This window comes from Mirounga angustirostris, unplaced genomic scaffold, assembly GCF_029215605.1.
Source record: "Mirounga angustirostris isolate CCGP_5_RB_7025 unplaced genomic scaffold, mMirAng1.0.hap1 SCAF_5, whole genome shotgun sequence".
NCBI lineage: Eukaryota > Metazoa > Chordata > Mammalia > Carnivora > Phocidae > Mirounga > Mirounga angustirostris.
Genome location: NW_026991713.1, coordinates 155,280,149 through 155,305,163, shown reverse-complemented (window position 1 = coordinate 155,305,163; position 25,015 = coordinate 155,280,149). Strand labels below are relative to the sequence as shown.

At 47.7% G+C, this 25,015-nt stretch overlaps 2 protein-coding genes across 9 annotated transcripts in view; both read right to left on the bottom strand.

Annotated features, from left to right (window-relative positions):
* Nucleotides 1-942: 942 nt before the first annotated feature.
* LOC135364539 (transport and Golgi organization protein 1 homolog) lies at nt 943-24,280 on the bottom strand. 4 transcript variants are annotated; one of them, XM_064592615.1, is made up of 20 exons: nt 23,661-23,772; nt 22,788-22,850; nt 21,984-22,071; nt 19,332-19,397; nt 18,755-18,886; nt 15,272-15,293; nt 13,443-13,531; nt 13,132-13,209; nt 12,679-12,789; nt 12,005-12,068; nt 11,697-11,835; nt 9,605-9,706; nt 8,877-8,937; nt 8,733-8,768; nt 8,586-8,653; nt 8,368-8,462; nt 7,342-7,424; nt 5,548-5,710; nt 4,873-4,955; nt 943-3,601 (listed from the first exon to the last, which is right to left on the bottom strand). In XM_064592615.1, the coding sequence occupies exons 3-19, from the start codon at nt 22,047-22,049 to the stop codon at nt 4,873-4,875; spliced, it is 1,458 nt and encodes a 485-aa protein (XP_064448685.1). In that variant the 5' UTR covers nt 22,050-22,071; nt 22,788-22,850; nt 23,661-23,772; the 3' UTR covers nt 943-3,601. The 4 variants fall into 4 exon arrangements, with proteins under 4 accessions (XP_064448685.1, XP_064448686.1, XP_064448688.1 ...); XM_064592616.1 differs by lacking the exons at nt 22,788-22,850; nt 23,661-23,772 and adding an exon at nt 24,186-24,280; XM_064592618.1 differs by lacking the exon at nt 19,332-19,397 and having other exon boundaries at nt 22,788-24,158.
* The window catches only part of LOC135364542 (acyl-coenzyme A synthetase ACSM3, mitochondrial-like), a 29,069-nt gene continuing 28,167 nt past the window's right edge, over nt 24,114-25,015 (bottom strand). For 2 of the 5 annotated variants that reach the window (XR_010411869.1, XR_010411870.1), the window contains exon 7: nt 24,187-24,285. Coding sequence is in view for 3 of the 5 variants with exons in the window: in XM_064592636.1 (XP_064448706.1) it covers nt 24,114-24,253 (140 nt within the window). In the remaining 2 variants the exon portion in view is untranslated. Of the gene's footprint in view, nt 24,286-25,015 lie in introns of all 5 variants that reach the window. The other 3 variants (XM_064592636.1, XM_064592639.1, XM_064592638.1) reach the window with 3 other exon arrangements.

The window sequence follows — 25,015 nt, the reverse complement described above, 5'->3', positions numbered from 1 at the left end:
CGCAGGCCCTCAGGCCTTCTGCTCTGTGCAGCCCTGTCCAAGACCACAGGGAACCACCTCTCCTGTCTCCCCCTCTCTCCTGCCATCATTCGGCCCAGACCCTGCTCACAGGGCATGGCAATCCCATTGTCAAAGGCTGCTCAGGCTGACCTTGACTACAGCAGTGCAGTTACCAGCCACTCCTGGGAAGCATGTGGACAGACAGACCTGGACACCTTGGTGGCCCAGCCACGACCTCAAAGCTACTGGAGGATGGCTGCTTCCACAACCCGGGAAGAAGGAGGGCTTTGCAAGACCCAGGAGTTGTGGTGCAGAATGGATTGGAGTAAAGGACTAAAAAGTGACAGAAGCATACACCCAACTCCTCCTGTGTGGTGAGGGAGGAATGGGTCTCTTGTCATTGGCCTCTGCCCTGCCCATCCCTCAACAAGGAAACTGGGGGCGGATTATGGGGCATCGTGGGTCTTACCAAGAAAACTGTCACCATCAGCCCCCCTCAGAGCCCATCTGCTGTTGGGGGGCAGCTGGTAAGGTGAAACCAGTGCACAAAATCTGGATTAATGCAGGGCCTCCTCACCGGTCTCCCAGGGCCACTAGGGATGCTTCGTTCATTCCTCACCATCACAACAGACCACTGCCTGGGGACAGACACCTGTCCTGCTGATCACCACACACCCCTTAAACTAGCAGGCGCCATGTGCTCAAGAGTATCTAGCACCAGAGTTCATACAACCACCAACAGACTTAAATACATGTTGTGTCCGCCTCCCCAGAAGGATTTCTTACGCCCCTTGCAGTAAAGATACCACAAAGGGGACTCTTGCTACTATTCTCCGTCACCACCATTGCTGCCGGTTTGTTTTCTGTGTGTACGGGCTTCACAGCGTGCACTCGAAGGGGAGCGACTGTAGGGCGTCCTGATGGCAGACGCTGACACAGAGACAGAACCGTGGAAGGTTTATTTGGGGGATCCCAGGAGAGACAGAGCACAGGGGACAGGATGGGCAGGGACAACATTCAGGACATTAGGCTGATCTGACAATTTTCTAAATATATGCACACACAGCCTGGTTGTTACTGCTCAGGGAGGTCTTCAAATAGCAAATGTACTGTCCTGTAAGGCAGACGGATTGGGGTTAGTACACTGTGACCTTATGTTTTCCTGAATGCATTTGCTTCCTCTGGTATATCTGAGGCCTTGAATGAACACCTGAGGGTGTGGCTGCTTCCGTGAGTCTGTATGTAATAGAAAATAACTGTCTTCACATCTCAGATATGAATCTCTGAATATACATGTTCTCATAATGATCTTTTACTTCGTTCTTGGCTAGGACCTAAAATTTAATAGAAAAAAAAAGGGGGGGTCTTTGCCTTATTTTTGAAATGAGGATGCCAATCTCTGGGCTGAGGTGTTATACTCTCAGTGTAATGTTGTGGACTTAAATGAACATCTTTTGATGATCATCTGATGGAGCTATTTTCATTTAAACAGTGAGAAGGGGGAGTGGCCAAGAGCCCAGATATTTTGCATATTCTTTTTCTTTTCTTGAGATAGAGACCGAAAAAGGGCAAATTTGTGCTGGAAAGGCGGCGTGGGGGGCGTGGGGGGCGTGGGGGGGTGGGTGGGGAGGACAGAAATTCCTAGATAGGCTCCACACCCAACGCCGAGCCTGACTTGGGGCTCGATCACAGAACCCTGAGATCATGACCTGAGCAGAAATCAAGAGTCCGATGCTTAATCGACTGAGCCACCCAGGGGCCCCTGCAGATTCTTTATGTACTTCAACTCCTATTCTTCTAATGACCTCAGAATCCGACAGGCTCCCCTTTCACAGATAACAGAGCTGAGGCTCTGAGTAGGCCCCACGGAGAGCTGGCATTCGGGCAGGAACACAGGTCAATCCGCAGGATACTGTGACCAAAGTTCAGGGAGATGCAAAGTGCAGGCAGGGCGGTGACTCAGATGCAGAGGCGTAGTGACAGGGATCCAGCGAGAGTGGCTCCTGGTCAATCCTGAATGCCCCACGAAGAGTCTGACTCGGGCTGAAGGCCAAGGCAGCCACTCTGCTGATCTTGGTCCCGTCTTCACTTTTTCTCACTGGGGCCCACAAACTCAGGCAGACAAGAATCCCCAAAGGAACCGAGTTCAATTTCCCAAGTCTCCACCACATTCTTTCACCCAGTTCAGAACCTTCAGAAATTCAGAGGAAACAACAATCCTTATAGATTATGAACGAACAGCTTTATGGCAACCATGACGTTCTGATACAAATAATTGCATCATCCACGCTGTGTGATGGACACAGGCAGCAGCTCGGTGTGGATCTCACGGTGTCCTCACACTCACTGCTCAAGCTGCTGGCCTGCAGGAACGGCCTCCGCTCTACCCGAGAGAGGCCCATCCACTCCCCTGAGCACCTCCATCCTGCTCATCCACAGCCTCCTGTTTCTAGTGACTCATGGCTCCCTCTCTGGTCCTTCAGATCCATCGCTGGGGCTTCCCTTATACGGAACACAACCTCTCTGTCGTTTAATGAATGTGTCCCTCGCTGCTCTCAGACCCCTGAAATTCCCTCCTCATCCCTCCCAGAGCACAGAATATCGTCTCTGCACAGTGTGCATGCGCATACCTGCTGTGCCCAGCTTTTGGAGAAGAGCGGCTCTCCTTCACCACAAAGGGACCTGCTGACCACCTCAGTATGAGTGAAAGACAAAGTCCCTCAAAGGCGTCTCCTGAGCAACCTGAAGAAAGTGATCATGTCCTTAGCAACATTCACTCTCCCATAACATGAGAGGCCTGCATGTAGGACTGCTATTCCTTATGGAGGATGCCCCAGCGTCTGTATCTGACCCACGTCAGAGAAAAGACGGAAGACCATCCCACTGGAAGTGACTGAGCAACATTCTAACAAACCGTCTACACCTGCCTCCAGCATCTGCCACTGTTTCTCATTCTCAACTCCCTTACCGGACAAGAGGGTTTCCCACAAGTATCCACTGACTGCCGAGGACAAGGGACAGACCCCTGCCCTAATGATTAATCAAGGGACCATAGCCCTGCTTCAGGTGTTTATATAACTGAGGAAATGAGAGCTCAAACTCAACACGCTGAAAACAAAGTGAGAGGTGTGTTTCATCCCGCCCAGAACAACAACGGTGGACTCTGGACGTGCCCGACGGTAAGAAATATATGTCTGCCATTGTGCGATAGAGACACTTCCTTCCCAACAACGGCACCTCCCCCCGCTCAGTGTGTGGAAATAGCCCAGCACAACACCTGTATGTCCTGAGAAACTTCAGGATGTTACAGCGCCCCCAGGCGGTTTTCCCCTCCCAATGTCAAGGCCTCAGCACAAACTTGGCCTTTGCCCCACCAACTCAATAAGAAAGAAGACAATACAGATTATAAGTCAAATCATACAATTCATATCATCAAACCCTGTGGTGTAGGTTCGGGAGCAGGGTAAGGATGCAGAGACCACTGGGTGGGTGGAGGGAGATGTGCCCCAGGGCTCCAGGATGGTGATGAAGGGGGATCCGTGGGGTACGGTGGACCCAGTGGGCCGGGTACAGGAGCAGGTCCTCTTGCATCCACAGGGTTCTGCAGAACAGAAACCAAAGGAATGTTGCTATGACAGACAGAAGCAGAACCCCCATCAACCTGAAACCCGAAGAAGCAGGGGTCAGCACGGTGAGAAGTCCGGAGAAGCCCAGTGTCCACACGTGGAATCACAGCCCCTCGTGGGTCCAACTGCTGCCCACCAGCCCCCGCCTGACCCTGCTCCGCTTCCCTCCCTGACAAAGGGGTCTTCTTCTACTCTCCCAAGTGCTGTCCATGGCCACAGACACCGCTCAGGAGACGGGAGTTTCTGGAGTCCTGCAGCGGACCGGGAAAAGTGCTGAGAAGAACACGATCCCGATGAGTTCGTGAGACCCAGCTCTGTGGATCTGAGTCACCGACATTCCGATGCTCCTCAGCTCAGGCACAGAGCAAATGCATAGTCCTTGGTGCCGAGAACCACTGAGGGGCCCATTCTGCATCCCCGGGTGCAAACCAATGTGTCTGGAGAGCAGGCGTGACCCTCCCAGGGTGGATCAGGAGAGACGCTATCAGTCGGCACAGCCAGCAAACCGCATCAGAACCCGCTCACGGGAGCACGACTGAAACGTGTGTGAGCCGTGGGCCCTGCAGGGAGTCACCGGGATTCCCTCTTCACGGCTGTGCTCTGGGAGGCGTTTTCTACCACACAGCTGGCCCCTGGCAGAGTTCACCTTCATCTCACCCAGGGAGCAACTGGAGGGATTCCGGGTCGCGTCTTTACCCACACAGATGGAACGCACGTGAGGTCGCAGCTCACCTTGTCCACCAACACTCACGGCTGCCCAAAGCACGTGGCACAAAGTGTGAGGCAGGGCATGGCTTTTCCCGTTTCCAGCTGTGAGGATTACCGCAGACATTCTCCCAGCTTAGTCTCCTGACCCGAAACCCAACACCACTACCGCTCCCGCGGGAAAGCAAACTGCAAGGAGTCAGCGGGACTGGCCGACTTCAGTGTGGAGTGAGATATTGCTCTCCTCCAGGAGTTTACACACACACACACACACACACACACACACACACACACACAAGGGCAGGGTCCTGCTCTCCTTCATTTCTAAGCACGTGGAGCTTCAGGACGCCCCGCGTAAGGTGATGATTTGGAAACAGAGAAGTCTGTAGGCTCCGAATGAAGACTGGGCATATTGAAAGGTCAATGACACCACACACAGATCCCAGGACATACCCAATAGACACAGGTCAGGACAGGGTGCTGCCCAGACAGGAACAGGATTCCAGAAATGGTTACAACTGAGAAAAGACACAGTATTTACCTAGTCCTTCTGTGGGACCTTCTTGGGCGGGGTGCCACTGTTGTCCCCTTGAGAGCCACAGGTTTCTGAATACGACCGAAGCCCTGCAAGGGACAGAGGTGGATTCAGACTGGCCTTGACCATGCAGGATGCAAGCCAACCCTCTACACCTGCCCCACCCTATTCCACGCTCTCCCACTCCCACATCCCTTCCAGATTCAGAGCATTTCTCACAGGTCTCCTCTCACCCCTGCGGACAAAGGAGAGACAAGTCCCCCACAACTGAGGATGTGATCAGTCCACCCAGTGACAGATGTTTTCAGAGCTAGTGAATAACACTGGACAACTGGGGCCTCCACAAGTAACAGTGATTTGAGGTTGTGCTTCATCCATCCCAGGGCCCAAAACATTGTGTCTGGGCAGTGCCCATGGGCAAAGCTTTTATGTCTGTCCTTTGCAAACTGTCACTTTTCTTCTCTATGGCAGACACCTGCTGCCCATTTCTGTAGGGTGAAACAAGACAGTCCATGAAATGGATGTCCACAGAAAGGTGACGAATGCTACTATGTCCTCACTCAGGTCGATCCTTGCATTGCAAAGCCTTCTGGTACCTCCTCTACATCTTCTCCACCAACAGAAGTACTTAAACTATGAATAGGCTTTACGATTCAGGTCATCCAGTTCAGATCATCTTACCATGTGTAGCAGGAATGAGCTGTGGTTGAGGCCCCCATGTCCACCCATGTGGAGGAGGTGGAGGTGGCCCATAGCCAGGGAAGCCTGGTAAACCCTGCCCCATGTGGTAGGGCATATGGGGGGGCCTTGGAGCATGAGGAAACCCTCTCACATCTGTACCGACCTGCAGAACAGAGGACAAAATATTTGGGTAAGACAGCCAAAAGTTGCAACACCAAGAGATGAAACCCAAAGAGCAAGCTCTCAGCATCTGGCTCCTTCCCCAATACCACGTTCCAGGAGAGCCACGTCATGCTAGAAAACTTTGTCCCTCCCAATTGCTGCCTACTATCATAAGGGGGGGGACGGGGAAGGAGAAAGGATGTTACAGGAATAACCTACTGTCATCAAACATCACTACCCAAGTCTGCCAACATCCACTACCAAGAAGTAGAGTCTTAAAGGGTGAAAAGGGATCACTGGAAACAAGTAAAGCAGCCCACACTCCAGACAGGGAGGCATCGACATCGTGGACAACACTTCATCTTTCCTCTTCAACCACCGCAGAAGATTTGGGTTTGTTAAGAATAGACAGAATGTGATGAAACTGAATGCCCTTTCTCCACAAGGAATCCGAGCCACTCGAGGTGAATCCCTTGCCTGCAAAGCCCCTGACTGTCCCCACCTGCCTCACTTCCTGACAAAGCGGTCTTCTACTCTCTGCAGTTTCTGTCCAGGCCACAAAGACCCTTGAGGATTTAGGGGCCTGTGGTCTGATAGGGGACCTGGAAGAGGGTTTTCTGAGAGGAACATGATACCAATAGCCCTTATTTACGTGCAGCGGCTGTGTTTATCTTAAAACACAGTCATTGGAATTTTCCGCACACTGAGTTCCAGAGCAATTTTGTCCAGTGGGAAATTAAGATGGGAAGGCTAACTAAGGCTAACTTTTGTGAATTTTGAGAATTCACAAAAATGTGTATGCTTTCTGACGGACAACTCCAGAGCGTGTGATGAGAGAAGAAACCAGCTCTCACAGTGACCTAAGACCAAAAGGACCTGCTCCTAGAAGCCCAACTGCAGGGCTTGTGAGGCCCGGGTCATGCAGCTAATCACCGACATCCCCGCTTCAGAATGTGTGTGCCAGGACACCCCCCACTTTGGAAATTCACAACAGTCGTTGAAAGGGTACAAGTAGAGGGATTCTGTACAGCATTTGTACCAGCAGAAGGAAAACAGGGATGACTTATGAAACTTGCCCTATCTAAGAACATTCCAAACTGCAAAACAGACAATAGAAAATGGAGAGAGAGTTTCCCCTAGTTTCCAGTTGTGAGGATTACCCCAGACCTTGGCACAGGTAAATCATCGAACCCCAACATGAACACTACACCAATCGCACCTGATCGGAACCTACTGACTGGCAGTCAGGCCGGCCAGAGACTTCACTGTGGAGTGACGTGTCATCCTCCTCGAGCTACTTTCCCCCACAGGCATTGTGCGTGGGCAGGGGTGGACGGATGGACACAAACACACACACGCACGCACACACTCACACACACAAGCACACACGCACACACAGTGAGCGCCCTGCCATCCTTCACCTCTAAGCACCCGTGGCTTCAGGAGGTGCCACCGAAGGTGAGGATCTGTAATGGAGAAGCCTGTCAGCCCCCGGGTGAACTGCTTGTATTTTGAAAGGTGAACGACACCACAGACAAACCCTAACCCACCCAACAGACACAAGGCCAGGACAGGGTGCTGCTCAGAAAGGGAAAAGTTTCCGGAACACCTGGTAGAGGCCACAGTAGTTACCTTGCTCATCCCTGGGTCTCTGTGAGGCTCGGTGCCCCTGTTCCCCATGGGAGACCCACCAGTTTCAGCATCAGACCAAAGCCCTAGAACAGATGGAGGTGGATTCAGACCAGCACTGACTGTGCAGAAATCAAACCAACCCTCCAAACCCGCCCCTAACACGTTGCCCTCTGTCCCACTCTTGGGTCCCTTCTCAGACACACAGCATTTCTCAAAGGTCTCTGCTGACCCCTGAGGACAAGGGGGAGACCTCTGCCTCTCCCCCTCGAGGATGGGACCACCATCGCCCAGCTTGCTTCAGGTGTTTTCATAGCTAAGGGGACAGCAGTAGACTGCTCTGGGCTCAACCAGCTAAAAATGGATAAACCCTCAACATGAACGGCATGCATTCTCTTCTCAGGCCGCCAGTTGATGGTTCAATCCTTCAGTCTATAGATGAGGCCTAGCATGTGTGGCTGGCTATTACATAAATATTGAAGAGAAGAATTGGAGTACACTAATCGTACAGCCAGGAGCAAAGTAAAAATAGGCAGATTGAGAAGTAAAGCTGTGGCTTTATACCGATAACATTAGAGGAGTAAAATGCATGAATTTCATGGATTAATATAGGACTGTAGATGACGAATAAAACAAAAATCAAGGAACCTCCATAAAGAGTAAATAAATGCCATTTTTCTCCATTTCTTTTTTTCCAAAAAGTCTTCACCATTGCATCAAGGTGGGAAGGGAGCTCGGGCCCACAACTCCTCCAGGCTCAGCTCTTCAGTAGGTGGGTGGTAGAGGAGGTGGGAGGGTCTGCAGTCACGGGAGGGGCATGAGCTCCACCTGTCACAGGGACAGGTGCCCTGCGGCCGGTGGGCACCTGAGGAAAGCACCCTCCTGTCACCCCTTCAGACAACCTGCTGTCCTTAGGTAGTGCTTGTGATTCTCTCCAGGACACACAGTGATCACCCACAGGAACGGGAAGGACACCATGTGCTCTCCCAGCAGAGATCAGGCTGCTGCATTTCACAGCACGCTCCCTACCTCTCTGCACACGGTTCTGTGTCTCAGGTCTTCCCGGCATCGGTTCCTGCCTCATGGATCCCTCAGGCAGCATCTCTCTCCTCATCATGTGCAGTCTTGAAGACAGAAAAAGAATGGACGTCTATAAGAATGACACCACCATGTCCTCTACTAGACACTAAACAGCTTAGCCTTGACCCCTCAAGACGCCCAGAAAAAGGCACGTCAAAATCACACACCTGTGTTTCACATAGGCGTTCTCCCTCCTCTGCTGCACTATCTTCCTCTCCCAAACCTGAGCCTTGATCTGGGGGAGAAAAACACATCCACCTTCAGCTGTGCCGGACTGGGCCCCAAACGAAGAGGAGGAAAAAGAAAACACTTACCCAATTATCTAGAGCACTTCTCTCATGAGCTGCGATCTGAAAAAGTCAACACACCAAGAGCCCATGTTGGGGGATCGAAGGGCCACTTCCATCACCTGCAGGAGGCGCTAAGGGGCCAGGAGGTTGGGGCACAACTCAGGTTACCTTGTGTTGGAAGGTGAGCTCTGCCTCCTGCAGCTGATCTTGCATCTCTCCAATTTCTTGCCTGTGAGTTATAAGTGCTCTCGTCAGATAACACCCAATATTGGCTGTGATTTTAAATCATCTGCCCACGTGGCCATTCTCCTCTTATCTGTCCCCTCATACAATTGATCCTCACACAGGAAACACTTTTCACATGGTTATAATGTACAGTAGGATCAAAGCTATTGTTACCTCTTTTCCGTAATCATTTTTCTTCCCCTGCAGGGTGCAGAGTTGACATAATTTCCTTACCCATTTTCAATCTCGCCCTAATTTATCACGTGACAAGGGTGCCATCAAGTGTGCTGGGCAACTTCTATCCTCGCCATGGCTCCCAGGGCGGCAAAGACCAGCGCCATCAGATGGCCCTGCCGGGCTTATGGGTAGGATGCATCCTACGACAAACTGCTTTCCTCCAGATTAGGACAACTGACACCACCCCCAGGGACGATGGCGTGGAAGAAGGCTCCACAGAATCAGGCCAGCGCTGGGGATCAGGACATGTTTAGTAATGAAATTGCTTTGTTCTTTCTAGAGCTTAACTTTTTGTGTCTGTTAATTCTCTCCGGATATGCCTCTGAATTTTTGTTTATATTACATGTGAATTGAGTCTAAACAATGAAGAAAAGTTAAAAATACAAAGTGAACAGGGATTTCAGGAGCCGCTAATATTCAGTGTCTGAACTCACTTGTACTTGTCCGTTGCTTCTGTGATTCCTTTCAGATTTTCCATGGCAGCGGACAGCTGACTCTCTGTTGCCTCCAGGTCACAGCGGGTCTTTGCAACCTTCCTAAGACAGGAAAGGTATAGACATGGTCCAGTAGCCAAGATCCAGAAGTTCTGCCGTCATTCCTCCCAGCACACTGGATGGCCTAGATTCCAATGTCCCTCATAAATGCACAGACTGACAACACAAGGAGGGAAATGAACTGAAGGTCCCATTTAGGGTTAAAGAAAAATCAGACTCTGGATGCTGCCAAGTCCCTTGCAATCGGAGCTGTCTTTACACTTCTCTACTTCATTATCAACTCCTCAAGTAACATTGCAGCTTGTGTCCTCTCAGAGTTGGTCTTTTGTCGGAGACGGTGAAGGCTCCTTTCAGTTCAAAGTGAAAAACCAAGCCTGACCAACTATAGGATGAAGCAGGGGACCATCGTTAGTCGTACACCTCCATGGGGAGCCCTGATCCTCAGACCAAGGCTGTGCCTGACAAAATGAACCCAAAAGGAAGCCTTCCAGAATATGGCTTCATCAGCATGGCAACTCACTCCCAGACATCTCTGGGTCTACAACTACAACCCCTGCCTCCTCCTTTGAAGAGGCCAATCTTAGTACCAGCAATATGTCCTGAAGCGCAAAAGGCTGTGAACTGTCACATAGCCAGTGTGTTATCTCCACGCAACAGATTTCAGATGGAAAACTATCAATTGCATGGAGTCAACCGACTTTAACAAGACTGAGTTCACTGATAGTGAAGGCAGCAACGTGCGATGCTTAAAAAGGCTGCTTTGCTGTGCTGCCCTCAGACTCTTTTGCTCATGGTGTTGATTTAAAGGGTTTCAAGAGGACACCTCATTTCCTCAAGATCACATGCCAAAAGACTCTTAGAAACTGAGTCAAAAGCTCCCGACAGAGAAAGACACATGCATTTGCTTCTGGTCTCTCAGGCAATCCTTCAGCAAATGCTTTCTGGAGCGGCTGTAATGGAGTGGCTCAGTTGGAAGGTGTAGAAGACAGAAAGGTGGTCAGGACACTGTACCCACCCCCAAAAGAAATTTCCAATGAACTGAACCAAGATGCCAGTGACACAGAGCAGCCCCCATCCCCGCTGTGGGAAGGAATAACACAAAGCTGAGTCTCCAGGGAAGACAGGGAACAGTTTTGCTTTTCAACGTGAATGAGGGACTCTAAGGTCCTGATCTCCTCCTGAGAAAAGAAAGGAAACACTGGACAAAAGAGCAAACTCGTGAGGGAATGCACCCAATTTCTAAAGAGTACATGAAGAAACACGAGAACCAGATGGAGAAGAAGGAAGCCTAGGAGAAAGCCAGCCTGGCAGTGGGAGCCAATCTCCCCAGGACACATCAATACATTCTGGAACAGGCAAGTGAACTGTAAAGAAGCTGAACAACTTTATGGGCATGGGCTTAGAAGGAAACGAGTGAAGTTCAGGGTCAGCCAGCCAAGGTGAGCCCTAGTGAACCCGCAGGCTTTGGCTGGGACCCAGGAGAGTTACACCTAAAAAAATCCGGTGGATGGGAAATACCCTGGCCTTCTTAGGGACTGGGCGACAGTGAGTGATGTCAGTTGTATACTGGATGAAGGCATCCAGGACTGCTGGAGCCCCAACCCACTTTCCACAAGGAGACTCCCAGTGTTTCCGCAGCAAGACAATTCCATTTTTCTATCCCCATTATTGACCCAAGGCTCGTACTGAACCAAAAGTGACTGAATTCAGGGCTAATAAGAACATGTGATGACACGGAAACCAAAAGGACAAGGCAGACAGACCCAGAGGGGATCCAGGTATCAAAGGTTTTAAGGAGGGTACCTTCCCTCTTCTACTCCAAGGAGTCACACAACAAGCGTGACAAGCAGTCAGAACACAAAGGGAAATGCAGGTCACACACATCAAGGCAGCAAGGGCAGGCACAATTCTACAGAATGCATTTGGCAAAAATACTCTAGATCCAATTCTAAAAGAAATACACTTATCTAGACTGGCCGTCACCTAAATTCATACAATAGTATTGGTGACAATTCACACAAGAATAGCTTACTCTTCGGCAGCCGCTTGTCTTTGTTTAGAGAAATCCACCACGATATCCACTTTCCTCCTCAGCATTTTCAGTTCGGCTTCTTGAGTTGTTTTCAAAGAACTCAGGGCATTGCAATGGTCTTCCAACAATCGTCGACATTCTGGAAAGGATGAGTTTTCTTTTGTGTGTGTATGTGCACATGACCGGAGAACTTCGGTTTGATAGGGAAAGGAGAAGGGCAAGACCTTGAAGGCAGGAAGGCATTCCTTCCCTTCCCAATGCAAGCTCATTGCCACCATATGCGGATTTCTTCCCCCAAAAGAACATACCCTGCAGTTCTCGTTTTTTGGCCCTAAAGGCTCTCTGCTCTCCATCCTCGAATGCATCTTGGGCCTTCAAGACAGATATGAGAAAAGACATTCAGGAAATCATGATCACAGAACAACGTGAGGGTGTCTGACACCCTCCTCCTGCACAGGATCATGCAGTGCAACAAAGAAAGCCCTTAAGGCATAATGGAACAAGGAGGAAGTAAGCAAAGTGGAAAATAGTTCACGTCAAAGAACTCACAAATGACTTTCTTAGTGGCTTTCCTTCATATATATATCCACATACATACATATATACACATCTTCCCCTATTCACATTGAAAATGCTCTGTTTGGCATTAAGAGACGAAGGGACTGCACAGTTGGGTCAGCCATCGCCCTTCATCGCTCAAGTGTCTTGTGGGGATTTTCTACATATCTTGGAGGGCAGGGCTGAATGATGTGATCATTACCTCGCTGTGAAATCAACCATACTTCCTAGTCCTTATAAGAGCAAACCCCATCACGGTGGTTCTAAGTGAAATCCCAGCTCACTGCTCCGTAGGAGTTTCAGTTCCCAGAGGCCCACTCTCTACTGTGCTAAACAGCAAGCGAGGATGCTGCACTCATCTCACCCAGTGAACCAAAAGCCTGCCGGGGCCACATTAAGGTAAAACTCAACAGCCAGCTCTTACCACATCCTGATTCTTGACCTTCTTCTCTCTCTCAATTTGCAAGTGAGCCAGTGCCCAACGAAGGGTGTCATTTAAATTTTCATTAACTTCGTCAACCTTTTCGATGTTCTCCTTCAACAAAACATTTTGAATGAGTAATAATAATTCATTCCTTGGGGCACCAGGGTGGCATCTGGGTGGCACAGTCGGTGGAGTGTCTGACTCCTGCTTTCGTTTTGGCTCAAGGCCTGATCTCAGGGTTCTGGGATGGACCCCTGCATCAGGCTACACACTCAGCATGGAGTCAGCTTGGGATTCTCTCTCTCCTTCTGTCCCCTACCACTCACTCTTTCTCTCTCTCTCAAATCAATCAATCAATGTTTAAAATAATAATAGTGATAATGATAATGATGATAATTCATTACTTTTATTTCTGTTGTTAGGACACAATTCAGGCAAAGAAGGGATTCTTACCTTCAATTTAAGAACTTCCTCAGAGAGAAACTTATGTTCACTCTTAGTTTCTGCAACATGCTTCTTGCCTTCCCGGATCTATAAAACATATGAAAAAAGGAAACAGAATTCCAAAATAGCATCGTGTTACACAAACCTATCTACTAATGTGTGACTCCTTTCAAAATAGAGAGGCAGTGCTCTACATTCGTGAAGCTTCTCTTGAATCAGGACCATTTCTGGATCACATGAAATAGGTCAATAGGATGAACTACAAGAGGTGGAAGTAACCAAAATGAAATCACAAAAAGTATTTGAAAAGGCACTGATACCTTCAGCTCCCAAAGGGATATTTCCTGAGCAAGCTCCCTGTTTTCTGTCCTAAGTCGATGGATCTTCTCATTTATTTGTTGTAAGGTTACTAAAAGGAGAAAAAAGAATCGCAAAGATAATTAGCAAAACGAGTGACATTGAATAATCCCAGTGTATGAGCACCAGAGACACATTCTCTGACACTCGGGTGTAACTAACTTGTTAGCATTCCCATTGTGCCCTAAGGAAGCAAGTTTTAGCAGCATTTGAAACCCAAGACAACCTATTTTGGGGAGATTCCTACTTAAATTTTTTTCAAAGATAGAGAAACGCCCTCAAATGTCTTCTACGTTTACTCCCATCTGTAAGCACCAGTCTTGGAAAATGCAATCACTGCAAATGCTGATGTCATCCCCAGATATGTAACAGAAAAATCAAGCATCCTGTCAACTAACATTTCTCTCCTCCAATGATTAAGGTACAAAAATAGGTCCCTGCCAACAACCCAAAATGAACAAAACCATCCTTTGCTCCTGCTCAGCGCCATGTCCGTTTCCAGATCCTCCTTGGAATTCCACACAAGGAAAGCTCAAAATGGCAATTGAGTGACAACTCCAAGGCCTTCAGTGACTTTCTGCTGCTCACAGATTGCCTGTCATGAACCCTAGGCAGGGGCTCTGGAGGACAAGACCTTTGGAATCAAACACACTCGGGTACAAACTCCACGTTACAGTCTCTGGAGGGCCTGGATAACTCACACTCCCTGGAACACAAGCTTTTCTCATCCCAACATGAGAAGGTTACCCTCTACCCTGACAGGAAAACCACACTCATGAAGCGCCCTATCACAGATGGATAACACATCGAAGGTCGAGAACACAGACTCCTCTAACTGGCTCCTAATTCTCTCATCTTGGGGTACCTGCGTGGCTCAGTCGGTTAAGTGTCTGCCTTCAGCTTGGGTCACGATCCCACATCGGGTCATGATTCCACTCTGGGCCCTGGGGTCCCACATCTGGGTCTGCACTCAGTGGGGTGCATGCTTCTCCCCCTCCCTCTGCCAGCCACTCGGTCTGCTTGTGCTCTCTCTGTCAGATGAATAAACAGAATCTTTTAAAAAATAATAATTCTCTCATCTTACCTCAAAGTGCAAACTTCTCTTCTAGTGGCCCAATGTGAGCGCTCTCCTGCCCTGAGATCTCTCTTCTCACCACGCCCACTGCTGCACTCACAGGGACGAACACCAGCATTCGAGGGTTTGCTATGTGCCAGGCAGCCACCCTGGCCGTCAACAGACAGCACCGTGGAATCATCACAATCCATGAGGCCCGACACGATACATCAGCCCCACTGGCACACGTTCCTTTCCACTCATTCTCCCCTGGCAGGAAAGGCTCCCTCCACTTCAGACTCAAAACCATGGTTTAAACCTCTCTTGTGACACACGCTCTGTCTGGCAATATGTGGCTCCTTCTCTAAGTGTAGCCTGCTTGTTAGACTCAAAGAGTGTTTTCTCATCTTGACATTTCGCCAAGAGCCAGGTCATGGCATAGTACTCACTCCAGACCTCAGGCTCCTATCATCGCATGCCTCCTAAACATGTCTCTGCAAAATTACTCTTTCTATTCTCCCTACTCCCATGAAGTATACCTCCTCCTGGTCTCCTAAGAGATGGCAACACCCTCCACATTGTCACTTAGACTCCACATGGGAAAGAGAATGATTTTCAGGAGTTAACAAGTCACTTAGACATCAGAAGTCACCATATTTACCCCTAGTCGAATTATACCCACATCAAACACCGGTACTGAGAATTTACGACAATGAAAACTAAAGCCAAAAAACTTACCTTCATATCGCCGAGGCTTTATCTAAGAGAGGAAGAAACAAAATGAAGTTTGATGTCAAAACGTACTACTAGGAAAAATCTCTAGTTCAGGTCAATACCGAAACAGTCATCCAAGAAAATTACAATCATCATTTTGTATAGCAGAATGACTTCACAGGATTAAAAAAGAAGACAAAATTGGAATTTCCTGATTAAGTCATCATAGTTCACAATCCATTTCTGATAAGGAGCACAAAGGTATATAACTTAGTTTTGACCCCAAAATCTATTCACATACTGTGAAATGAACGTTCAACCTGTTCAATTCTTGACAGCGGACCATGCAGACATTTAAAAAAATATTCATTAATTCATCATTTCCGTAACTTTAATGCAACCCGATATGCACACTGAGTTCAGAAATGGATTATTATAAGATCCTGAAAGAAAGAAAATGGAAGGAAGGGAGGAAGGAATGTAGGAAGGAAGGCTGGCAGGTGAGCAAAGCTCTGACAAAATTATGCCGTTTTCCTTGTCCAGAAAGCTTCTCTGAACTATTACTAAGGGTTGGCTGTTTGCTGAATTCACACACAGTTATGGCACATCAGGTGCTATGAAGTTTCCCAGACTGCTACAGAGGGTCATCAAAAAGACAGAAAAGCCATCGAATGAGAAAAAGAGTGGCACGTGGCGAGAGACGAAGCATAAGCAACAAGAGAAATGACAGCGGATGTTTCAAAAGAGGGGAACCGGGCTATCCAGATCGAGTCACCCTGATAAATTATAGCTTAGTAAACTCTAGGCAAGACCCCATTTTGAAACCATTAACATATTTCCCCGTTCAAAAGTTTTACAGGATGAGGAGAGGCTGAGGCCCGCCCCCAAATCTTGCCAGGATATTGGAATATCACCATGCTATCAACAAGCCAGTCATAATAACGTTGTTAGAGGAAAGTCCATCAGTGGAGGGCAAACAGAAAACCATGGTGATTCCTGTAACTTCACATGTTGCTTAGGAATCTCTGAGTTGCTCTGGCCCTTGTCACCGAGCCCCACAGGAAGGGGAAGTGAAGAGACAGATGAGCACACCAAAGACGTCATAGTTTTGTTTTCCTTTTTTTAAAAATTTTTTATTGTTATGTTAATCACCATACATTACATCATTAGTTTTTGATGTAGTGACCTATGACTCATTCTGCATAACACCCAGTGCTCCATGCAGAACGTGCCCTCTTTAACCCATCACCTGGCTAACCCATCCTCCCACACCCCTCCCCCCTAGAACCCTCAGTTTGTTTTTCAGAGTCCATCATCATCTCTCATGGTTCATCTCCCCCTCCGATTCCCCCCCCCTTCATTCTTCCCCTCCTGCTATCTTCTTCTTCTTTTTTTCTTAACATATATTGCATTATTTGTTTCAGAGGTACAGATCTGTGATTCAACAGTCTTGCCCAATTCACAGCGCTCACCATAGCACATACTTGTGTTCCTTTTGAAGGGAAGGTTTCTCCATTGGCAGGGAGAGGGGGGAGATTCCATTTAGAAATAAACTCAGAAGTTTTCTGTTCTTCTTAGAAAGGTCTGCCTTCAAGTGAAACTATGTCCCCAGAGCCTAACTGGGCCTTTCCCAAAGACTACGCAATAGAGGTGAGGGGGAAAGTCTCAACTCCAATGCAATCGCCTCCCTGTCTCACCTGGGAGTAAACTCAGTCTAACCCCAGACAGATGAGTAGACAACCTCACCCTCACATCCTATTTACCTCAGTTCCTTTACCAGAACAGGAGATCTAGCTTTCAACACAACCGTACAAGGCATACTAAGGGTAAAAACCACGACAGCAAGCACTAGAATCACACTACCTAAGGCATCTAAGGCAGAGATGATGGCATTGGCAGGTTGGGAATTTCAAGTCCCTTCCATACCTGATATTGGATCTAAGCAAAAAGGGGGCAGTAGGAAGAAGAGGTGATGAATGTAAGCAGAGATATGAAACTCTAAGATTTTACCGGGATTCTGGACAATACCATAACAGAAATCAAGAATGCCTTTGATGGGTTCATTAAGAGACTCAACATACCAGAGGAAAGAATCATTGTGCCTAAAGAATTTCCGGTAGAAACTTCCCAAAAGAAAAACAAAGACAAATATTAAAAAGACAGCACAGAAAATCCAAGACCAGTGGGACAATTACAAATCGTGTAACACACACAGAATAGGAGCAGCAGGAGAATGGACAGAGAGGTAGTTGAAGCAATAATGACTGAGGATTTTCCTAAATTAATATAGCCACCAAACCACAGATCCAGGAAGCTCAAAACAAGGAAAGCAGGATAAATACCAAAACAAACACACCAACAACTAACGCCAATGATGCCTAATCCAGAATGTTCAGTCACAGGTGATTAAAGACAAAGAAACAAGTCTGGAAATCTGGAGCAGGGCTTGGGTGTGGGTGGTGGAAGGGGGAAGGAGAGCAGTAACCCTTACCCAAGAGGAATAAGGATAAGGACTACATCACACTTCCGAAACCTTGCCATCAAGAAGGATGAAATGTTTAAAGTGTTAACAGAAACATCCAACGAGAAACCTGTGGCCAGTGAAATGATCCTTCAAAACACACTACAGAGTAAGGAAAACCGTCGGGGATAATGATGGGCATTACTTCAACGGTAAAGGTGTCAATCCTCCAAAAGACATAATAATTTCTCATGTACATGCATTAACAACAGAGTGTCGAAGTACATCAGGCAGAAACTGAAAGAATTGCTGATGGAAACAGATGAATCCCTATTATAGCTGGGGAATTCAGAACCCTCTATCAGTCATTGACAGATCCAACAGATACAGAAATTCCATGAGAATACAGGTGAACTGAAAAGCATCACCAATCAACTGGATCCATTAACATCTGCAGAATAATCCATTCAACAACCAAACTAAAGACATTCTTCTCAAGTTCCCATGGAACATTCACTAAGAGAGGCCATATTCTGGGCCATAAGATACATCTGAACGACCAAAGGAAAAGAAATCACAGGACGTATGTTCTCAGACCACAAATGACTCAAACTAGACACCAAGTACTGAAAGATAGCTAGAGAATGACCAAAAAATGGAGATTAAACAACACACTTCTAAAGAACACATGGGTTGGAGGGCAGGTGGGTGGAGGGATGGATGAAAGAGGTGAAGGGGATTAAGAGTACACTTATTGTGATGAGCACTGAGAAATGTATAGAATTGCTGAATCATGTTGTACACCTGAAACTAATACTACACTGTTGGCCAATTATGCTTGAACTTAAAAAAAAAAAAAAAAGAACATATGGATCACAGAAGGCACTGCAACACAAATTTAAATCTATTTCAATCTAGGTGATCATCAAAATTGATGTATTAGAGGGATATTTCTATTACTGAATGGATATAAAAGGTCCAATAACTATAAAATTTTCTGCTCATTTATGAAGAACAGTATATATAAGCTACTTTAGTATACTTACAGCGAGGATGGTTCTCCAGATATAAATGAGAAAGACACAAACTCCCAAGGGGGCAGTGATAATGGGAAGTTTCCATAGAACTCCAACCCCATCAGGGCCAAGAAGGAAACGGTCAGGCACAACATGGACAAGCTGAAATAACACGTGAGACAATGAGGAATCTCAAAGATTTACAATGTCTCTGTCCCAAACAATCAACTTTACAAACCCTCCACCAGCCTCCCCCAGGTAAGCACACCTCTCAACTGCCTCCCCATGGAGGAGAAGGAGCACAGAGGGATTACAAAGGAACAGGGGCAAACTTTTGGGAGTGATGAGTGTGTTTACTATCGTACTGTGCTGATGGGTTTCCCTGTGTTTACCTATGTCAACTATCAACAAACTGTATTCTTGAAAAAGATGTTGTGATCATATATACATTATATAACACTGAAGCTGTAGGAAAAATCTAATAGACAAATCTTAAGAGATTTTATTTTGCCTACAAACACATGGCAAATAAATTTTCTATAGCTAACAGAACTTAAGAATTTATAAGCCAACATAAAATAGACAAGATAAGTAAATGTAAACTTACAGTAGGTAAGAAGTCACTGACTTCTATTGTACATCCATGAAGGACCTGGATAAACTCCTCTGGAACCTTTCCAAAAATAGGCCCAAAATTTATGGAAGAATGAGAAAAAGCAAGACTAAAAAATGTACTAGAGATATAAATGAGAATGTTCTATGGACAGATGTTTATAGATCAGGACATGAGTGAGAGAGAGACAGGAGGCTTCTATTAGAAGAATATGGGATTATTATTTCAACAAAAATAAATTCGAATTACTGTTTAGTTTCTGAAAACAGTGATGTTTTCTTTCAATGCCCACTTTGCTTCAGAATCACAGCCCAAAATGTCAGATTTCAGGGGTACATAAAGATTTTCATAATCAGGTGATCTTGTTTATTTTGATGGTATCTGTGACATTTTAAATTACTTGAACACCTATCTCCAAAAGCCAATGAAAGGCATTCATGTTCCTATTTCTCAGTATTGTAACTAAATCAGTCAAGAGCAACTCTAAAATTTGATTTTTAAAAAGATTTTATTTACTTATGTGAAAGAGAGAGCATGAGCAGGGGAAGGGGTAGAGGGAGACAGAAAAGAAGACTGCCGGCTGAGCAGGGAGCCCAAGCAGGGCTCAATCCCAGGACCCTGGGATCATGACCCAAGGCTAAGGCAGAAGCTCAACTGACTGAGCCACCCAGGTGACCATGAAATTTCATTTCTAAAAGAATACAAAATTCCTGGATATGGACACCAAAACAAAGAACACATCTCATTTTACAAAAACTGGAGTTCCAAGTATTTTAGGAGACAAGACGCTCACAATGCAATTCCTACTAATTCACACCAAGCTTGAATTTTGTGCAAACACAACTCTCTAGAAAGTACCCCTGAAATCTATAACATTTTCATCCTCAACCCTCACAGCTGAGGTCACAAACATGTGTGCTGGTGGGAAACATACACGGTCTTGGAACAGCCGCTGTCTGAAAGAGAACATTAGCTATCTGCTCAATGGTTGATCATGGGGATCAAATGCACAAAAGACAGAGGCCATCTTGTCACAAATGGAAAACACCCCCAGTTGTGGCCACGTGGTACATCTAGCAGCTGTCTGGATGCTGACCAGTAGCTGACTCTTAACTAGATGACATCCAATGGGGCCAATAACACTAGGTTCTAACAGACAATGGCCATGAGCAGGTGGAGGAGGGAAATGCGAGACCAGGTAGTTTATGCAAGAGCTCAGAGATGAGGGAGGGTGAGAAAGGCGAAGTGCTCTATGAGATGCAGCCTAGGCAGAGGGGAATATTTCCAATAAAGACTACGAAGAAATTCCCTCCATTGAAGACTCAAAAGAAACAGAATCGAGTCTATTTTGACTGGAGGTATTCATGTGGGATGATTCTGCCTCAACACTAGGGTCCTTCCTGACTACTCCCACTTTGCAAATCCCTCTCTAAGAATCTGGTGTAGGCCGATCTAAAGAAGTCTGCTTATTTCTAGAGTGTTCCCTGTCTGTCTCTCTCTCCTGAGGGTAAGGGTTTTCTTTTTTAAGGAGTGAAATAGTCACACTAGGAACCAGGTATTTCTTTATATTTGGACAATCCTAAGGACATTCAGGAGCTTTTGACTTTGGGGAAATCAACACTCTGTACACACTGGGCCAAAGAAAGGGTAACAACTCATTCACTTCCTGATTACATCAATCCATCAGATTTTCCTGTGACAAACGTCCCAGCGAGATGCGGTCACTTAGTGTCTGCTGGGCTTCTCAGGGCTCCCACGGACCTGGTGGGACACAGAGTCCCTGGGGACAGCCTCCAAGGCCAGGAGGAAAGGGCTGACTCCGAAGTTGTTACAAGTCAACCAACCAGGAAGCACAGAGCACAAAGGACATTTCACTGTTTAACACTCAAGACCCAACACCAATGCTTAAGATACCACTGTTCCCAGGGCTGCCAAACTTCACAAATATGAACAATGTGCTGACATGAAATCAATGTAGAAGATGGACCCTAAACATACAAGGCTTGAAGCAGGATCTTCACTGGGCTTCCAGGAGCCAGTCTAATGCCCGTAGCTCCTATAAATTAGCATTCCCGACATTTTAAAAGACAATTTTAATGAGATATAATGTACATATCATACAAGCCCCCTATTTAAGACAAAGAGCTCAATGGCTTTTCATATCTTCTCAAATCCTTCCTTCTTGCCACCATTACCCTAGTATTTGCAGGTTTCCATCCTGCCAGAGCTGCTCTTTTTGGACCAAGCAGCACAGACAGGACCCAGAACTTGATGTGGACGGCTGTGGCCACAGCCCCTTCAGGCTGACCGAGAAACCTGCCCTGTGGTCCTCGGTCTTCAGGAAGAACTGCAGTTCTTCTGAAGTTCTCACCAACAACCCCATGAAAAAACTATTATTTGACCACCATGTGAAAGAACCCAGTAGGAATGAAGACACCACTAGCAGCTTTGAGTCACCGGGGGGCTCAGGCCGTTCAGTGACGACGTCTTGGTTTGGATCAAGTCATGGTCTCATGGTCCTGAGGATGAGCCCCTCTTCAGGCTCTGGACTCACTGCACAGCTGGCTTGGGATTCTCTCTCTCCCTCCCCCTCTGCCCTTCCCCCCACACCTGTGAAGATGCCAGTGAAGTGCCATGTTTACTCACATTTGGGTTTGGGGAACCGGGACACCGCAGCAAGAGCACCAGGAACAACAGCCTCTGCACCTTCATGTCTTGGTCCTTTCAAGGGGTGCTGGGGCGTCAGGGAGGAGGTGGAGATGGGGGGTGGAGTGGAGGTAGGGGTGGGTGGGGTAGGGAGGGGTGGGAAGGGGTGGGAAGGGGATAGGGTTTTAATGAGGGTTGGGAGCAGGGTAGAAATAAAGGGTGGGATTGGGGAAGGCGTTTGTCAGGAGAAGAAGGGGTCAGCGACGGTGTCAGGGTCAGAGTAAGTACTCGAGGGGAGGTTCAGAAAGGGTAGTAGGTCAGCAGGTTAGTAAATCACTAGGTCAGCAGGAAACAGTAGCAGGTGAAGGGATTGGAGGAGGATACACTTTTCTCCAAGCCTTCCCCTGGTTGAACCATTCCTTAGCAACCCAGAGGCTTTATACTCTCTCTCAGCCAATCATCTGCCTTTGCCCCTGGTAGGTCATAATGGGCACCCCGCGTGACCTCATATTTAAAGAGCCCCTTCCCAACTGGCGCCCCACCACGTGCCATCCCAATAACAGGTCCTCTCTGGAACTTTGGCCATCCTTCTTGTTTCTGCTGCCTCCCAACCCAGGTCCCTGTTGCCCTCTTCTGGGCGCTATCTCCTTCCTTCCAGAACTCCCATCCTAGAGCCATTGGCTGAACAACATATAAAGCAAAGGAGGACAGAACTGCAACAACAAGCAAATACACAAGCAGAGTGGGAGGTTTCAACCCTCTCTCAGTGACTCAAAGCAGACAGAACATCCATAACATGTAGACCTTGAGAGCAAACCATCTGAATCCCACAGCTATCTCCGTATGTCTGTCCACATCCATAGACCACTGTGGAGGACACATTAACTTTAGGCATATAGGATACACTTACAAAAATGCACCCGATCTATTTTGGTCATAAGGGACATTTCAATATGTTTCAGAGGCATGAAATCACACAGAGCATGTTGTGGTAATATAATGTGCTAGAAATCATGGATAAAAAGCTCACTAGAAATTCCCATATGTTTAGAAATTGAGAAGTACCTCTACAAATAAAATAGGAGTAAAGAAATCCCAAAGAAAAAGCTACATTGGAACCGAATGAAATAAGCATGACAAAATTGTAATCAGATATGTCTTCTGGGCTGGTATATCCTGGGATATTAGTATGAGAAGACCGAATGGCCTCAAAATCATCCCTAATTGACGGAGACATTTGAACACCTCCAACAGCGGTAGATCTGTCGCTTATCTATGTGACCCTGCTACCCACTAGCTTGGGCTTTACGATATGAACCTCACAGGGGAAACAATCCAAGCTGACTCTCATGGGATCTCTTGGGACCTCCAGGAATGAGAGCATTTTAAGAGAAAACATTCACCAGCTTCTCTCCTGGGGGATCCAAGACAACACCCAGAGAGCTGGCAGCCCCAGGTGTGCTGGACGGGGAGAGCCAAGCAGGTGGGCAGGGCCAGGGACCCAGGTGACTGGACAAACCCCCTGTGATCATCTCTCTTGGGCCCTGTCCTGAGCCGAACCTCCTAAACTGTTTCTCTCTAGGACTAACACAATTAGTGTTATCTAATTGTGAGTTAATCCCAACTCATTCAGGCCCAAGGCAGCTGAAAATCAATGCTCTACAAACCACCACTTACTGTGTAAATTTCTTGTAAACAGGAACCATTTCAGCACTGCTAAAATAGGAACGCAGTATCTTTAACATAAATATAAATATATTTATATAATTAGCCATAAAATATAAAGAAGCCATAAAAGACACGCAAACAAAAACAAAACAAGGATAGCAAAACATTTGTATTAAATTCTGTTTAGAAGCTGCTGCCCGCCTCCAGAGCCCCAGAGTCGGGTGGTCCTGGTTATAGAAGGAGAGACCAGCTACAGAAGGGGTGGAGTCAGACTATATATATATAGGCCCAGCCTATAAGGGGGACTAGGGAATTCCAGGAAGGATGGCCGGGGTCACCCTGATTATAACTGGAACAGGGAGCAGGGAAGAAGAAGCAGTGAACAGAGTTTGGGGGCCTCGAACAGGTGAGATCACTCGTGGAGGTGAGGAAGTGTCCCCAAAGCCAGTGTCAGCCTCCTGTCTACGAAGCCCTTCGTGGCCCCTGGAAACAGGGCCGGGAGCCTAGAGTGTGAGATCCAGCTGTGCTGCTTACCAGCTCTGTGACCCTGGGCTGCTTTCCTTCAGGGAGCTGGGGCGTCCAAGCCTGTGTCCATAACTGTGCTGAGGACAAGAGGAAGCCCCGTGCTGAGCACCTGTGGACATTAGCATCATCATCTCCATGGGGCAAGTGCCTTCCCAGATCCGGTGCCTCACGTCTCACAGCTGTTCAAAGCAACACTGGTGACAACCAGAGGTCCCTCCTGTTTCAGGCCTGTGCTAAGCCCTGCCCTTTGCACACATCATCTCTCGGGCTACAGATGGCAGGAGGACCTCATAAAGTGTGGGGAGAGCTCCGGGCCCCTGGGGAGGCTGAGGGATTCCTGGGCCCTGGGGAAGGGTGAGTGATTGGGGGGCCCTACGGAGGGCTGGGGAACGGAGCTCCTGGGCTCCATGGAAGGCATGGGGGATTGGGCACCCCGGAAAGGGCTGGAGGAGTCTTGCAGGTTTCCTGGGTCCCCACAGGGCAGATCCCTCCCACACCTAAGCTGGTGCAGGCTGGGACCTGGAAGCAGCACCATACAGAGGCAGCGGGTCCATGGCATGCTGGATGGAGCGGTGAGGAATGGTCTGGCAGGCAGGTGGAACCACCAGGCTGGGCTGCCCTCGGTGCCTTCCCCCTTCCCCAGCCACCTCACTAGCTTGGCCCTGACCTCACCCTCCAGCAGGGCATGGGCAAGCCAGGCAGAGGTGGACACCTGGGGCCAAGGAAGGGTCCCTCCCCAGACCTCTGTGTTGTGGTTGTTGAACAGACAACAGGAGTCACCCAGGGCCCCTGGAACCAGGGGGGAGAATCTGGCCCCAGAGTCCTCTCCAATGGGGCTT